General features: G+C 54.0%; 1 protein-coding gene across 1 annotated transcript in view; it reads right to left on the bottom strand.

Annotated features, from left to right (window-relative positions):
- Window positions 1–2,979: 2,979 nt before the first annotated feature.
- Window positions 2,980–15,664, bottom strand: part of CD9 (CD9 molecule) — a 36,643-nt gene continuing 23,958 nt past the window's right edge. The window contains exons 2-8 of the mRNA XM_059082391.2: window positions 14,616–14,718; window positions 7,633–7,730; window positions 6,979–7,053; window positions 5,544–5,642; window positions 5,337–5,426; window positions 4,629–4,712; window positions 2,980–3,489 (exon numbers count right to left, since the gene is read on the bottom strand). Of these exons, the coding sequence (XP_058938374.1) occupies window positions 3,424–3,489; window positions 4,629–4,712; window positions 5,337–5,426; window positions 5,544–5,642; window positions 6,979–7,053; window positions 7,633–7,730; window positions 14,616–14,718 (615 nt within the window). The 3' untranslated portion in view covers window positions 2,980–3,423. The remainder of the gene's footprint in view (window positions 3,490–4,628; window positions 4,713–5,336; window positions 5,427–5,543; window positions 5,643–6,978; window positions 7,054–7,632; window positions 7,731–14,615; window positions 14,719–15,664) is intronic.

Below are 15,664 nucleotides of genomic sequence, written 5' to 3'. Positions count from 1 at the left end.
TGGCCGAGTCCTCGTGACATGTGCTGACCCCCCGGCCCTGACAGCTGACTGGTCAGGGGTAGATATTCCACTGCAACTGGGTCAGACTTTCTCTCCTAAAAACGTCAAGTGGGGCTGGTGGAGGTTGTCTCTGTGTAAGCCTGGGAGCTGAACACCTGCTCTCTTTCCACCCCTCGTAGACTGAGCAGCAGAGACAATTAGTATCTTTGGAGAGCAAAACACAGCACCCAGAAACGGAGAGCTGCAGGAGTGCCCAGTCCGTGGTTCCAGGACCTTCTACAGCTTAACTGTGTTTCCATGTTTGGGTTCCATGAGATACTACCTGTGTTCTTAAGAAACTGTTCGCTTTTGCTGAAGCTAGCCAGGTGGTCCATTATTTATGACAAACGCAAAGACAGGGTATAACTCTTGAGGTATTCCTCACGTTACATAGCAGCAATCTGTTTTGCTGACTCCACTCTCTCCAGCAAAGAAGCCAGGACTGGAGGTGTGTATATGGGACCTGATTTTCCTAGAGGGAGCTGGCAGTCACGAGCAGGGTGGATATTACCTTTTTTTTTTTTTTTTTTTTGGCATGCGGGATCTTGGTTCCCTGACCAGGTATTGAGCCCATGGCCCCTGCAGTGGAAGCACAGAGTCCAAACCACCGGACGGCCAGGGAAGTTCCCAGGGTGGATATTACCATCAATCAGGGATTGTGATGCCGTGAATTAAGACAGTCTCATTCACTGTGAGAGAAAACCAACGATTGACCTGTTATTTCCACGACTGAAATAGTAGTTAGCCTTCAAGTGCTCAAATTAGTAAGGCACTGAGGCCACAGAACAGCAGAGAGACCCAAGGATGCTAACCCAGCTTGGATTTTTTTTTTAAATTGTGGTAAAATAAACCTAGCATACAACTCACCATTTTAACCACCTTTAGGTGTACAGTTCGCTGGCACTGAGTACATTTCAGAGTGTTGGGTGGCCATCATCACTATCTGCCTTCCACGCCTTTTTCTTTACCCCAAACGGAAACTCTGCTCTCATTATACAGTAACTCCGCATTCTCCTTTCCCCAGCCCCTGGTTACCTCCAATCTACTTACCGTCTCTATGAATTTACCTATTCTAGGTACCTCATATAATTGGGATCGTCCAGTATTTGTTCTTTTGTGTCTGGATTATTTTGCTTGGCATAATGTCTTCAAGGCTCATCTGTGTTGTAGCATGTGTTGTAATTTCATTTCTTTTTGAGGCGAAATAATACGGTGAGTCCCCTACATACAAACGAGTTCCATTCCGAGACAACGTTTGCTAAGTCCAGTGTGTTCGTATGTCCAACAAAGTTACCCGAGGCACCCAACTAACAATCGGCTACGTAACGCTTTTACACTTGCTTCCGGACACCCTGGGCTTGAAATAAAAATACTGCACTGCCGTACTCTATACAGTACTGTACAAAGTACACAAGAGCACCACCACTTGTAGAGGATGCAGGCACGTGACAACGTACGCCAGACACGAGAACTGACTTAGGTGACTGGACGTGCGAAGGCACGTTCGCGTCTTTGCAAGTTTGCGACTCGGAGGTTCACGTGTAGGGGACTTACTGTATTCTGTTGTACGGCTCTACCACGTTTTGTTTACCCCTTCATCTGCTGATGGACAGTTTCGGGTTGCTTTCACCTTTTGCCTCTCGTGAATAACACTGCTGTGAGCGTTGGTGTTCTGCTTTCTGAATGTAATGGCGTTCAGGGCCATTTTGGTTCTCTCTCTCTTTTGTTCATGTTGAGGAGGAGCCCAAACTGAATCAAGACGTGGAAAATAAAAACGGGTTTCCTATGCTTCTGTATTTCCCCTCTTGTGGTGTTTACCTCACTCTGCCGTGAGGTCAACTTGCAGACTTTCTGAGTGCAGACTGTCTCCCCAACGGTGGCTTGGTAAGGGTGGCTGGCACCCGCCAGCACGCCTCTTCCTGCTCCTTTCTGGTTAGAGGGCAACCGGAGACGGAAACGGAGCAGCAGGCGTTCCGCAGCCCACACGAACCGCTGCTGCTTTGCTGGCTTCTCCGCACCCCAGCCGGTGTGTGTTCGGGTCCCACCGCATCGGGTCCTGGCCTCTGCAGGACCCACGCCACCATCATCAAGAACCAGAACAGACTGGGATTTGTCTGTCCTCGTGGGCTCCACGTTCTCGACCTCGCCCACGTTACACCCATCTGTCCTCTCTGACTCTCTGCCCCTGGGCGTCAAGTTCCAACATCGTCGGAAGCAAAGATCACAGTCTTATAGAGACTGCTTGGCCAGCTCCAGCGATTGTGTAAGGTCAAATCGCTGTCAAAAAAGTATTGAATAGGGCTTCCCTGGTGGCGCAGTGGTTGAGAGTCCGCCTGCCGATGCAGGGGACACGGGTTCGTGCCCTGGTCCGGGAAGATCCCACATGCCGCCGAGTGGCTGGGCCCGTGAGCCATGGCCGCTGCGCCTGAGCGTCCGGAGCCTGTGCTCCGCAATGGGAGAGGCCACAGCAGTGGTAGGCCCGCGTACCGCAAAAAAAAAAAAAAAAAAAAAAAAAAAAGTATTGAATATTCTGCTTCTGTTTCAACCCTGATGAGTATACCCTCATTTACTCCACCAACAAATCTTGAGTACCTACCATGTACTAGGCAATAGGTGCTATAGGTGCTGAGGGTACAGCAGGGAATAAAACAAAGTCTGGGCCACCGGGGAGCTCACGTTTACTACCGTATCCTCGAGACACATCACATTGCTGCAAGAAAGAGTCCCCGGCTAGGCTCCAGTGTCGATGTGTGAACGATGGTGAGATCTTGGATCAAAATCCCTTCACCCCTCCACGCCCTGATTTCTTTGTTAGTAAAGGAGGGAGACCAACCTTCCCACCTACTTCTCATGTGCGCACAGAGCAAAGAGCAGGTGAAAAACACTTGCAAAAATAAGTAGCTCTAAGAAAAATTTAGGGGAGCAAAAGCCCAGAGCCAGTTTGGGATGTTGTCATCGTCTTTTATTATGTATCAAATTGTCTTTAACATAAGTTACAACCTGATTAAACTTGATAGACATTTTTTATCTATTTAAGGACACACACAAAAATCTCTTTATATACAATATCTTTTGCCTGGAGTCTAGCAAATATAGTACCTTTCATTGCAGGGTTTCTGCTTAACGTAATAAGCAAAAACAAATGACCAAAAAAATATAAACCAGAGCAAACCCAAATCCCTTAACTACAAATATCAATACTGAATAAAGCATTAAAAACACAAACATAGAATAACTTTTTCGTTTAGAAATGCAGAATGAATACTAAAGTTAGTGGCAAAGAAAACCAAAACAAAACCCCCGCCCCCAAAAACACAGAACCCCGAGAAAATAAGCAACAGTCTTCAGGGGTGAGCTTTCCTGCTCGCGGCCGGGGTGCTGACGCTAGACCATCTCCCGGTTCCTGCGGATGGCGCAGCACAGGATCATGCTGAAGATCATGCCAAATATCTGCCAGACAGGAAGGGGTTGAGGAATCATGTGGCTTTGCTGCGGGAAGGCGGAGGGAGAGGGGAAGACAGGAGACAGGCTGCCCGCTACAAGTGACAAGGGGAAGGTGCCCACGAGGCCAAATGAAGTAAAGGGTGTGAAGCAGGAGAAATGTAAGTTAGACAGTGGAGGGACTGTCTTACAGTCCAGGGGCATTCTGAGTCTGCAGCCATTGGCCACTGCGGGCCGCACAAGCCAGCTCCCCGGGAACCCTCAAGGTGAGCATTCTTAGATGGAACGCTCCAACGCCAGCTATTCCCATAGTGTCTACAGGCCAATACTTGCACTTCCCTCTTTGTGTATGTCTGTGTTCTCTATTCTAGTTTTAAAGGTATTGTCACGCCTTCTACTGAAAGCTGCTGCAAGCCTTTCCTAGACGCAGGGCAGGGGTGTCAACTACCACTCAGACAGGAGGCGATTCTCTCTCTGGGGGAGTCTTTGCAAGGGGCAGAGGAAGGCCATGTCCCCTACAGAGTCCCGTCACTCCCTCGTGGGGGAAGACGGGTGACCCCAGGGAACCTGGCTGGCCCCTGGTGGCTTCTGGGAGCTCCTGACATGAGAGGAGATCGTGGGAAGCTTTCAGTCTCCTTCTGGTTGCCCACCTCTGGGTGTCTTTCTGGCCAGAGTGGGAGGTGAGACAGTTCACATCCATGTTGCTTTTACTGAACTGCTTTCGTGGGGCAAAGAAAAGCAGGTGCACGGTGAAAACACGTTCTTAAGATTACCCCGGGATCACTAACAGGTCCGGGTGATCTACATCCTTGCTGTTCCAAGTGTGGTCCGTGGCCCAGACACAGTGGAATCACCCTACATTTATCCCTGCACCTTAATGGTTATGGGGATGGATTCTGGAGACACAGTGAGTTCAAATCCCACAGATGCTTCACTCCTGACCTCAGAGACTTTGATCAATGAACTCATCCCCTGTCTCTCCGGGCCCGAGTCTGTGAAATTGGAATACGAACAGTTCCCACTTCGTGGATATGGCGAGGCTTAGATTAGTTGATAAAGTAGTTGATTAGTTAAAACAGTGCCTGGCCAGAGCAAGGGCTTGATCAGCCTTAATCACTAAGACTCCCTCCCGACGCCCCCGCACTCACCATCACCACGGCTATCCCGATGCCTACGGCGCCGATGATGTGGAACTTGTTTTGGAAGACCTCTTCGATGGCTTCAGGGCAGGGCTTGTGGGGGCAAACCAAGCAAGACACAGGTCACACACGGTCCTGCTCCGGGCTTCCCCCTCCCCACCACGGCACCCATCTCATACCCGCAGCACTGGTGGTCCCAGAGCAAGGGCTGGGGACTGGCTGGTGGATGGAAAGGAGAACCAGGAGAGAGATGGGAGGTGGGCCCCCAAAACTGGGGCAAGAAATCAGGGAAGGAAGAGGGGTGAGCCCTTGCTTTGCGGTCCATGTCTTATCTGGCCATAGGGTTACCTCCTCTTACTCTGCAGTTTGGACATTCGCTCTAGCTCACAATCATGAGCTGCTCACAAGTCTATAAAGCAGGAGTCCAGGCCTGGGAGCATCGCCCATGCGCGAAGGCTGGAGGGCCCAGTCGCTGCAGGGAGCTAGAACGCTTTGTTATTTCCTTGGCCTCTGTTTTGCTGCCCTTGAGGAAACAAGAGGCCCAGGGCTGGGCAGAAAGGAGATGTGGCCACCTTGGGTCCTTCCCAGGGGGAAGAGGTGTTTCGGAAGCCCTGGGATGCCGTCCTCCCAGAACAAGGGGGCTGAAGGCAAGTCCACTTTGGCAGGATCTGCCCAGAGCAGCTGGGCCGGGCACAAGGGTCTTGCGCGTAAGCTTACCTTCGTCGTGATGCTGTCGATTATGTCCTTCTTGGGGCAGATGTCTGAGATGAACTGTTCCACTCCCCCAGCCAGACCACAGCAGTCCAGCTGCAGAGGCAAGGACAGGGATGGGGGTGGGAGAGATAAATAAAGAGGGACTGAAACAGAGACGTGCACACGCTCGGAAGAAAGGCAAGGAGAAGGGTCTTAGCGAAGCCGGTGTACCGCGTAGTGGATGGCTTTCAGCGTCTCCCGCTGGGGCTCCTCCTTGTTTTTCAGCTTGTTGTAGGTGTCCGTGTAAAATTTCTGGACTTCCTTGATCACCTGGGATGCACAGACAAGAGAGGAGCAGAGATGGCTTCTTTGTGAACAAACGTCACCTGTTCCATCTTGTTCACGTGCAGAGCCACAAATTCCCGGAGCGGACAAGCCACGGGACCAGGACCTCCCCGCCTCGGGGCCTCCGGGGTCCCCCCTAGTCTCCTCCCACATCCTCTAGGAACCGCTCCGGCCATTTCCCCTTCTTTTTGCACCTTTGGTCGGTCCCTTCAGCCCCACTTGGCTCCTGCCCTTCTACCTAGAAACAAAATTAAATTGCCTCAATCTAAGGAACTAAAACCAAAAATCCTACCCCTGATTCGGCTAGTTTCTCAGGCTTCCATCTTTTTTTTCTTCACTCAGAGACTGGGTGACTTTTGACAAATTACCAGACCTCTGTGTACGTGAGTTTCTGCGCACGTAGAACGGAGATTATAATAGTCCCCACCTCAGAGGTTACGGTGAGGATTTAAAGGTGATACTGCATTAAGCCTGCAGCACAGTGTCTGGTGCAAACAGGGAGTAAGCGCCAGCTATTATTTTATAAGATGAAGGAAGTATCATTATGCTTCTGCATCTGGCTGCATCCGGGTTTAAGAATGCCTGTATCCAGTATCTCTCTTCTTTTGCCCCTCCTGCTGAACATGGTAAGACAGCCCTTCCGGAAACCCTGTTCTGATGCAGCCCACCCGGGCCCCTCACTGAGCCCACCCCTCAGCTGTGCTCAGACCCCTTCTTTGCCGGGAAGGCCCAGCCTCCACCAGCTTTCCTCCTGAAATCCTCTCTCTCCTTCCGGGTTTAGGTCAACACCCCTCTCTCTCCGTGAGGCCGGAAGAGTCCCCTTCCCCGCGCTGGCTTTCAAATCCCGCGGGGCTTCTGATTATCAATGACTTCTGTGACACTAGTCAAATGCATGTCTTTCTCCCACACTAGGTGTCAAAGCTCCTTGAAGCGGAGACCACCACCCACGCATCTCTGGACCCCCCAGCGAGCGGGGTACAGCTCTTGGCTGGTGGTGGCACCCATTTAGAGACAAGGGGAGGGAGCGGGGGGGTGTGTCCGGGCCAGACAAAGCCATTTTTCCCTAAGTCGTATTCCACAGAAGTTGAGGGGAGGGCTGCTGAGGTATGAGGGCCAGACACACCGACCCAACAATACTGCCCGGACACCCGCTCCGTGCCAGCGCCGTCCAGGGCACGGGAAGCGCTGCCCGGCACACTCACCCGTCCAGGGTAGTGTGGACGCTCACATGCCCTTCCCTGGGGAGCTCCCGGGACACCCTTCCTTCCACTGCCGTCACCCCAGCCCCCAACTCCCAAGAGACATCATGGGAAAAACCTACCTCATCCTTGTGGGAGTATCCCCAGATGGCCGCGGCTATTTCAATGGCAAATATCACCAAGAGGAAGCCAAAGAACTGGAAGGGAAAGGGCTGCGGTGAGAGAGGCACAGTCCTAGCCGGCCGGCCGGAACACGCATCTGGGGACCCAGCATCTGGGGGCGGGAAGGGATGCCTGGAAGGACGGGAGGGGGTCCACAGAACTGCCAGCGCTCAGCCACGGCCAGGAGGGGAAGGCCGCAGGAGGAGAGGGTGGCACACACCCCAGAACTGATATCTCTAAGGTGTCAACGAAGAGTCAGTGAAAAAACACCCTCACCTGCTCACAAAAACCACAGAGATTTGAGGAAAGGAGGAGGTGAATACAATCTGGAGTTTGGGGAAAACTGTAACACATTTTGAAACAAGGGGAGGCGGAGGTACCTGTGGATTCAGGGGGAAAAAAGCAAAGGTGGTCCTCGACAAAGGGAAAAACAAGCTCCCGGCATTTAGTTGCCTAAGGGCAGCGATAAGACAGAGGCTCCAGAAAGGAAGAGGAGTAGCGTGTCATCACGGGGCCGGGCATGGGGGCAACTACATGGGCACCCCGGGCACCCGCTCTGCCCCGTCCCGCCCCCTGGTCTACGGGATCTCGGGTGGGCACCCGGGGACACTCACCAATCCCAGCATGCACTGGGACTCCTGCACAGCCCCACAGCAGCCCAGGAAGCCCACCAGCATCATGAGGGCTCCGGCTCCAATCAGAATGTAGACTCCTGAGGGCACAGGGCAGAGGACAGGACAAGCAGCTGTTAGCGGGGACGCATAGGTGCTTCCTGACCCCGTTCCCTCTCTGCATGCTTACTGCCCCCGTCTCGGGGGACAAGAGTCCCGAACAGCCTCCTCCCACCTCTCTCTCCTCTGGGACCCACCCGTCAAGCCCCCATTCCCACCTTTTACCCTCAGCCCTCCTGGAAGGTGCCCATGACCCCCGCCCTGGGACAGAGAACATCCACGGGAGCCCCAGATCCTACTCAGGACAGACCGCTCCGGTCTGTCAGCTGTCTCCAGCTGGATGGACCCACTCCCACTAGTTAAATTAGACTCTCCAAACTCGGGCTAACTCCCTGAGGCTCTGATGAACCTCTTGCTCGCCTCTGCCTGACACAAGAGGCTAGGAGAGCAAGCCTTCAGCAGCAAGGGGCTGCATACACGCAGACACCCGCGCCCGGGCGGGCCAGCTCTGCCCCGTCCCCAGAGGGGACGCCTCACCGTCCTGCTGCCTGGTGGCAGCCGGGCCTGCACAATCACCAGCGTCCCAGGGCACGAGAGCCCCGCTCTAGTGCAAAGAACAGCCCGGGTGTCACGAGACCCTTGTTCTGGCTCCAACTCAGCTACTAACTGCTGTGTGACCGTGGGTAAGGTCACAATTTCCTCATTTGTGAAATGAGAAGTTGGTTGCTAGGCAATTTCACTATTTTTTTTTTTTTTTTTTTTTTGGCGGTACACGGGCCTCTCACTGTTGTGGCCTCTCCCGTTGCGGAGCACAGGCTCCGGACGCCAGGCTCAGCGGCCACGGCTCACGGGCCCAGCCGCTCCGCGGCATGTGGGATCTTCCCGGACCGGGGCACGAACCCGCGTCCCCTGCATCGGCAGGCGGACTCTCAACCACTGCGCCACCAGGGAAGCCCTAGGCAATTTCAAAAGATCCCTTATAGCACACCAGCGAGATCCTACAGCTGCAATGCAGTTACGCCAGGTTTTTAAGAGTGGAAAGGATCCTCCTTGCTCGAGGGAAGGTGAGTGACGAGGTTCCTAAGCACTCAGTTGGGGTGTCCGATGGAGAAGGGGCGGTGAAGGGCTCTGGCCTGGGACCGGGGAGCACAGTGGGACGCAGCCCCGGCCCCAGTCATTCCACACTCCCCCAGGGAATGCCCAGAGGGGACCATCGTGCAGTTATATTCTTGAGAAGCACAGCCGACCTGCAGTGACCACCCCCTCCCCCGGTTCCCTTCTCCACCCCCCACTGGCCCCGGCTGCCACCCCCTCCCAGGAAAACTGGCAAAGAAGTCCCAGGCCTCCCTGGCATGCAGGCATGTTCTGTCCACTGCTGGGAGGGGCCTCCTGTCACACGTCGAGAGCCCCAAATGCCTGGGTTTGAAAGCCGGCTCTGTGGCCCTGGGAAGGCCACTTATCTCTCTGTGTAACTGTCTTCCATCTGCAAACTGGGGACAGGAAAAATGCCCAGCGCAAGGATTGCTGTGAGGATTAGGCCCTAGGCTCCAAACGTCCACGACAAGTGCTAGCTACTGCTAATCTTTCTAACTTTCATTTTAAAAATTTTAATCTTTTCATTAAGGTACAGTTGACGTACAATTAGCTACTGTCAATCTTCACAATACGAGGGATGGACGACAGTTGCGAATAATTACGATCGTGACGCCAGTTTCACAGACGCGCTGCTCCCTCCCTGCTGTCCTCCCACTGGGAGCGGGGAGACCTCCCTAAAGTAGGCACGCTTCTTCGCCACGATATACAACGGGACGCTGCGACGACGAGAACGCCGGCAGGTGTCACGGTGATTTCACCGTCCCACATCCGCACCCTCCTCCCGGGCCGGAGCTGTGTAGGCAGCAGACCTCGCAGCGGCCCGCGGCTGAGACTCCCAGGCAGCACAGCGAGGGGCTCACACAAGGGAGCGTTTGTCCTCTGCCCGTCCCCTCCCTACATCTGTCGTGATGTCAAGTCACGTGGCCTTGCTGGCAAACCCCGATGAATATGGGTATTGTTCCCCTGCACGCCCGGCCCAGACTGGGCAAGGGGACAAATGCAGCTTGTCCTGGAGTCAAGTCCCATCCTGCTAGGTCGTCCACTCTGTGGGGCCGCCGGCCGCACTTGGGGGGGCAGGCCCGCCCCGCCCACACGCGGGCACCGCAGGAGAGGTGGCAGCGCTTTCGGGTCTGGGCTCTGCCCTGGGGGCCCCGGGGAGCGGGGGCAGGAACACGGCCCCCGTTTCTCCCCGTCTCCTCGTCTCTCCCCACTGGGGCGAAACAAAGGATGAGGTCCCTCCTTTGAGCTCCGTCAAAGGGGCTGGATAAACAGGGGGTATCAAGAGATACGAGCACATAAAGTAGAGTTGAGGGGGGATGATCACATCACACAGACGCGTTTTCTCTCCGTCCAGATCCCAGCCTGGCCAGGCAACCCTGGCAGGAGGCAGGGCAGGCTGGCGGCCCCAGAGAGCCGCTCAAGGAAGAAGCATTTCCCACGCAGAGAAAACATTCTCCTAATGGGCCTGTGGGTTCACATTAAATAGTCGATCTTGGGCTCAGCAGATGAAGATTTTAGGACCAAGGGTCCTGGTTTTGAATCTTGCTCAGACAGCTGCAAGATCGGGGGTGTCTTGGCTTCGCCCTCTCCATCCAGTGGGGGATACAGATGAGCAATTCCTTGGAGGCTGTCTGTTGATGGGGATTTTGGACAGCAGCTGTCAAGCCATAGGGCGGCTCGGCTATGAGGAGCAACCCCAGAAGCCTTCCCTCCACTGCAGGGTGAGGGCTTCCCCTTGGACAGGCTCCGCCTGGTCTACACCCCGAGCTTGTGAGCAGGGGCTGATGGTGATAAATGACAAAGCATTCCCCTTTATAAAACAAGTGGATGTTAGCCTTCAGTCTGACTCATGGAAAAAGTTATTTGTCACGGAGCCTTCTCTGGAATGACTGTATTCATTTGCTTAAGGGCTGTTTATTTTGCTTTTTTCAGGCTGACATTATAGGCCTCGTCCAAAAAAAAAAAAAAAAAAAAAAAGCAAAAAAAAGCCTTTAGTGAAGCAGTAGCATCTGCCGTGTCCTTGACACAAAAGCCTTCTTTTTCACCTGTTTACTGGGGATCTTGGCCTCGGGAAGGCAGGGGACACATCAGCCTCTCGCCATCACCCCCATCCCATCTTGCAAACAGTGCTCCCCACACCCGTTTGTGTGCAGAACAAAATCTGGCAGAGCCCCTGGCCTCCACTTGCTGAGAACAGTTTATTGTCTCCAAATAAGTCAAGCAGGGGCTCCGAGGAACCCTAAGTCTGCTCCCTGGTGGCACTCTCCCAGCCCCTGTCCATCCCACTGAGGGCTGGACCAAGGACTTAAGAAGGGCTGCTGGCCTGGGACCAAGAAGAAGAAGTTCCCCAATTTGTTTGCAGCCTGGGATTATGGATACTGTTGACGGCCTGAATCTCCAGGGCCCGAATCGGAGAGAAGGCCCATATAAGGCTGTCAGCAGTTCTGGATCCACTAGAGACTGTTCTGAACGTTGCAAAGTTTCTTCCCTCGCTTCTCTGTCTGATTATGCGTTCGTTCTCTACTTTGAAAGCTGTGGCCCCGCTGGAGAAAAGACACCCCTGGGTCCTTCAGGTTTCCTGAAGGGTCAGCTGCATGGCCAGGCTGGCCTGTGGGCTGCCCTGCAGATGGCTTGTGCTCAAGTGCAAGGGACCGTCACCCCATGATGTCAGGAAGAGCAGCCGGGATGGAGCTGGCACTCTCTGCTGGAAGAGGGGCTGTGGGTCCATGCAAAGGCTGATGTCACAGCCCGAGGGGGAAGGGGACACAGAGAACGAAGCCTCCTTGGCCCTCTGCCCGGGGATGACAATTATTCAGTTGCCCAAAGCACTCGGCGAAGCGCGGGGCCCAGCCAGGCCCAAGTGGTCAGTCGCTGACTGTGTTCTCTGTGATGTCACTTGCATGACCCTCCAAGCCCTGGGCTTCTGCCAGCAGAATGAAGTCTTCAAAGCTGAGCCCTTTCCCAGGAAGGGGGTCCAGTGCAGAGGGTTTGTATCTGTCTATGAGAGCTCAGGGGGCAGCGGCCACTGGTCCCTGAGTAGGGGTTGCTGTGTCTCTTTGGGATGTGCCTTCAGACCAGCTCCTGGTCACCTCAGGTAGGACCACGGGCCATCAGGACGCCTCAATGACCAGGAGACCTGAGTCCTGGGAGATTCCTGGAGGCAGGCCTGGCCCCTCTGGCTGTATGCTTGTCACTCCCTTGCCACCTGCCTGACTTTCCTACCTGTCACCTGCTGGGCTGCTGGTGCCGGAGGCCTGTCTCCCCTGACCACAATTGGGGCGAAGTCAAAAGGCCTAGGGAGGGACTTCCCTGGAGGTCCAGTGGTTGGGACTCCATGCTTTCACTGCCGAGGGCCCAGGTTCAATCCCTGGTCGGGGAACTAAGATCCCATAAGCCACGAGGCCAAAAAACATAAAAATAAAGAAGAGTGGATATATGTATAACTGACTCACTTTGCTGTACACCTGAAACTAACACAACATTGTAAATCAACGACTCCCCAAAAAAAAAAAAAAAAAAAACCCCACACAGAATGAGACAGAGTCCTAGATAACAAGACAGAAACTGGTCGTTAGAAGCGACCAGACGTATGGAGCCAGGCACCTGCAGAGCATGGTGAGGCAGGGGACTCGCTCTAGGACAATGCCACACGCTTGCACACACCTGCCCCCAGGTCTGCTCTCCCCGCGGAGGGTCCCCAGCTCCCTGTTGTGACGTGACATGGAGATCAAGGCCTGCCCTCAGCCCCTGCCCCTATCCTGCAGTTCCACTGTCTCAGCTCACAGGGTGGCCTTCCAGCCCTGCCGAGGCCGCTGAAAACCTCACAAAAGAATGCTCTAGCTAAACAAGTCAGGGCCCTATGGAAACCTGCTCCCTAAAAACTCTGTGTGTACTTTTCAATGTACTTTTTTTTTTTTTTAAACTTTATTTATTTTTGGCTGCTTTGGGTCTTTGTTGCTGTGCTAGGGCTTTCTCTAGTTGTGGCGAGAGGGGGCTACTCTTCGTTGCGGTGCGGGGGCTTCTCCTTGCGGTGGCTTCTCTTGTTGCGGAGCACGGGCTCTAGGCGCGCGGGCTTCAGTAGTTGTGGCACGTGGGCTCAGTAGTTGTGGCTCGTGGGCTCTAGAGCGCAGGCTCAGTAGTTGTGGCGCACGGGCTTAGTTGCTCCGCGGCATGTGGGATCTTCCCGGACCAGGGATCGAACCCGTGTCCCCCGCATTGGCAGGTGGATTCTTTTTTTTTTTTTTTGCGGTATGCGGGCCTCTTACTGTTGTGGCCTCTCCCGTTGCAGAGCACAGGCTCCGGACGCGCAGGCTCAGCGGCCATGGCTCACGGGCCCAGCCGCTCTGCGGCATGTGGGATCTTCCCGGACCAGGGATCGAACCCGTGTCCCCCGCATTGGCAGGTGGATTCTTTTTTTTTTTGCGGTATGCGGGCCTCTTACTGTTGTGGCCTCTCCCGTTGCGGAGCACAGGCTCCGGACGCGCAGGCTCAGTGGCCATGGCTCACGGGCCCAGCCGCTTCGCGGCATGTGGGATCTTCCCGGACCGGGGCACGAACCTATGTCCCCTGCATCGGCAGGCGGACTCTCAACCACTGCGCCACCAGGGAAGCCCCAGGTGGATTCTTAACCACTGCGCCACCAGGGAAGAGCGTGTGTGTGTGTGTAGTTTAAAAAAAAAAAAAGTATGCTGTACTTTTCTTTCCCTTACTTTCTTTCTGACAATAGGGAGACATGCCCTAAAAAACCCCAACTAACACCACCACCAAAAAGAGATGAAGGCAGGGAAACCATCCCCAGACCCAGGCACCTGCAGGGCCACCAGCTGGAGGCTGGCCCTGGGAGGCGGGAGGGGGTCATGCACCACTGGCCCCTGCGTTCTTCCTGAAGGTCTGGGTGATAATGCTCTTCAGACTGTTTGCTCTGTCTTTTTTTAAAAAATAACTTCTTTGGTGGGTGGAAAGGAAGTGACCAAACTTACACTTTGAGCCTGATGACGTGACAGCATCCTCCTAAAAATAGGGGGCTGCTTTTGTTTCTCGCAAATGAAGTGTTTCCTATCCTCCAACTAGGCAAGGGGAGAGGCGAGGGGATCTGTGAGCTGACTCAGAAACCAGGGAACTGCCTCAGACAGGCCCCGGCCCTCCCACTCCTGTTAGAGGTGCTTACACTGGCAATATGCTGGTGAAAAGTGACGGAAAAATGCTAGAAAAAGATGCCAAAGGACCCATGTGCAGAAAGAAACCTGCTAAATCTATTTATCTTCAAACTGGAAGCCTTTGCCCTAAAACAAAATCACTTTAGAAAACAGATAAGACTTAACATGCATGGCCTGTGCCCCAGCGCAGGGGTCTGAGGGGCTGGTGTCTCTTCTAGTCTCTCCTATTAATCTGAATGTTATCCAGGAGGCAGGTCCTCTGGGTCTCTGAGCCCCTGTCTGAACCGTGGGGGAGATGCTCCCCCTCTCCTTCCCCTGGCTCTCTGGGTCCCCAGGACAAAGTTTTTTAAAATAAAGAAATGAACAAGCCTTCTTAGACATGAAATTCAGAGACAAGAACAGAGGTTCTGAAACCCTCCAGGCTGGCAGCAGCTTTGGCAGAGCTGACTTCACAACAGAGAATGGTCCCAGTGCCAGGCTCGGTCAGCTTGGGAAAAGAAACCACATCAGTCAAATGCAAATGCGTGGGGGCACAGCTACACAAAAGCACAGCTGGAAAAGGACCCGACTGGCAATGCAGCTAGAACAAAAGTGTCCCCCGCCCCCCAGCCCAAGTCCTTGGATCAACATGGACTCTCCACGGCTGGAGGGAACAGCAAGTTCCCCCCCCCTCACCTGTGTAGAAGCTGGAATTATTATTCTCTTGCTCGAAGATGCTCTTGGTCTGCGAGTCGAATCGGAGCCATAGTCCGACGGCAAGGACTGCGATCCCGGCAAGCTGCAAGACACAGAGGACGTGGGCGTGAGCCTGGCCGTCGGGAACAGCGCGGTGCCCTATCTCAGGTGAGCCGCCCTTGGCCTCTGCCCCTCACGGGGCACCTGGAAGAAGCAGCAGCCAGGTGGGGGTGGGAGCAGGGGATCGAGCCATTTGCTAAAACTACCGGCCAGTTGGGAATAAACAATCGTCTACCAGCAGTACAGGGAGGGATACCTCGTGGACAACAGAATATTATACAGCCGCGAAGATGAACCAGCCACAGTTTGTACAATCCCACGAGTGCATCTCGCAATGTTAATCAGAAGAAGCAAAAAGCACCGAACACGTACAATACAATTCCATACAGTTAAAAACTCTTGTTTAGGAGTGCACGTATATCATAACAGAAGAAGAAGGAAGTGATGATCATAAAGTCCAGTGAGTGGTGGTCTGTAGGGAGGGCGGGGTTTCTGATGAGGGAACAGCACTGCGGTGAGGGAGGGGGGTGGCGGGTCTAGGGCACTGGCAATAGTCTAGCTTTTTTTTTTTTTTTTTTTTTTTTTGCGGTACGCGGGCCTCTCACTGTTGTGGTGTCTCGCGTTGCGGAGCACAGGCTCAGCGGCCATGGCTCACGGGCCCAGCCTCTCCACGGCATGTGGGATCTTCCCGGACCGGGACACGAACCCGTGTCCCCCACATCGGCAGGCGGACTCTCAACCACTGCGCCACCAGGGAAGCCCAATATTCTAGCTTTGACTTGGGTGGTAGTGGCCTGGATATTCACTTCACAATTATCCTTCACACTGTGTTTTCTGCACTCCTCTGTACGTATATACCAGACAATAAAAAAAAAGAAAAAAAAAAATCGCCCAATGCGTAGGTACCTCCCTGGGCTGTGAGGGCAGCTGTGATTCCAGACTAAACCATACAGCTCAGTGAAACCTACCCACATCTGGCACCTCTCTCT

This window comes from Kogia breviceps, chromosome 12, assembly GCF_026419965.1.
Source record: "Kogia breviceps isolate mKogBre1 chromosome 12, mKogBre1 haplotype 1, whole genome shotgun sequence".
Lineage (NCBI taxonomy): Eukaryota > Metazoa > Chordata > Mammalia > Artiodactyla > Physeteridae > Kogia > Kogia breviceps.
This window is presented reverse-complemented; position numbering and strand designations above follow the sequence as displayed.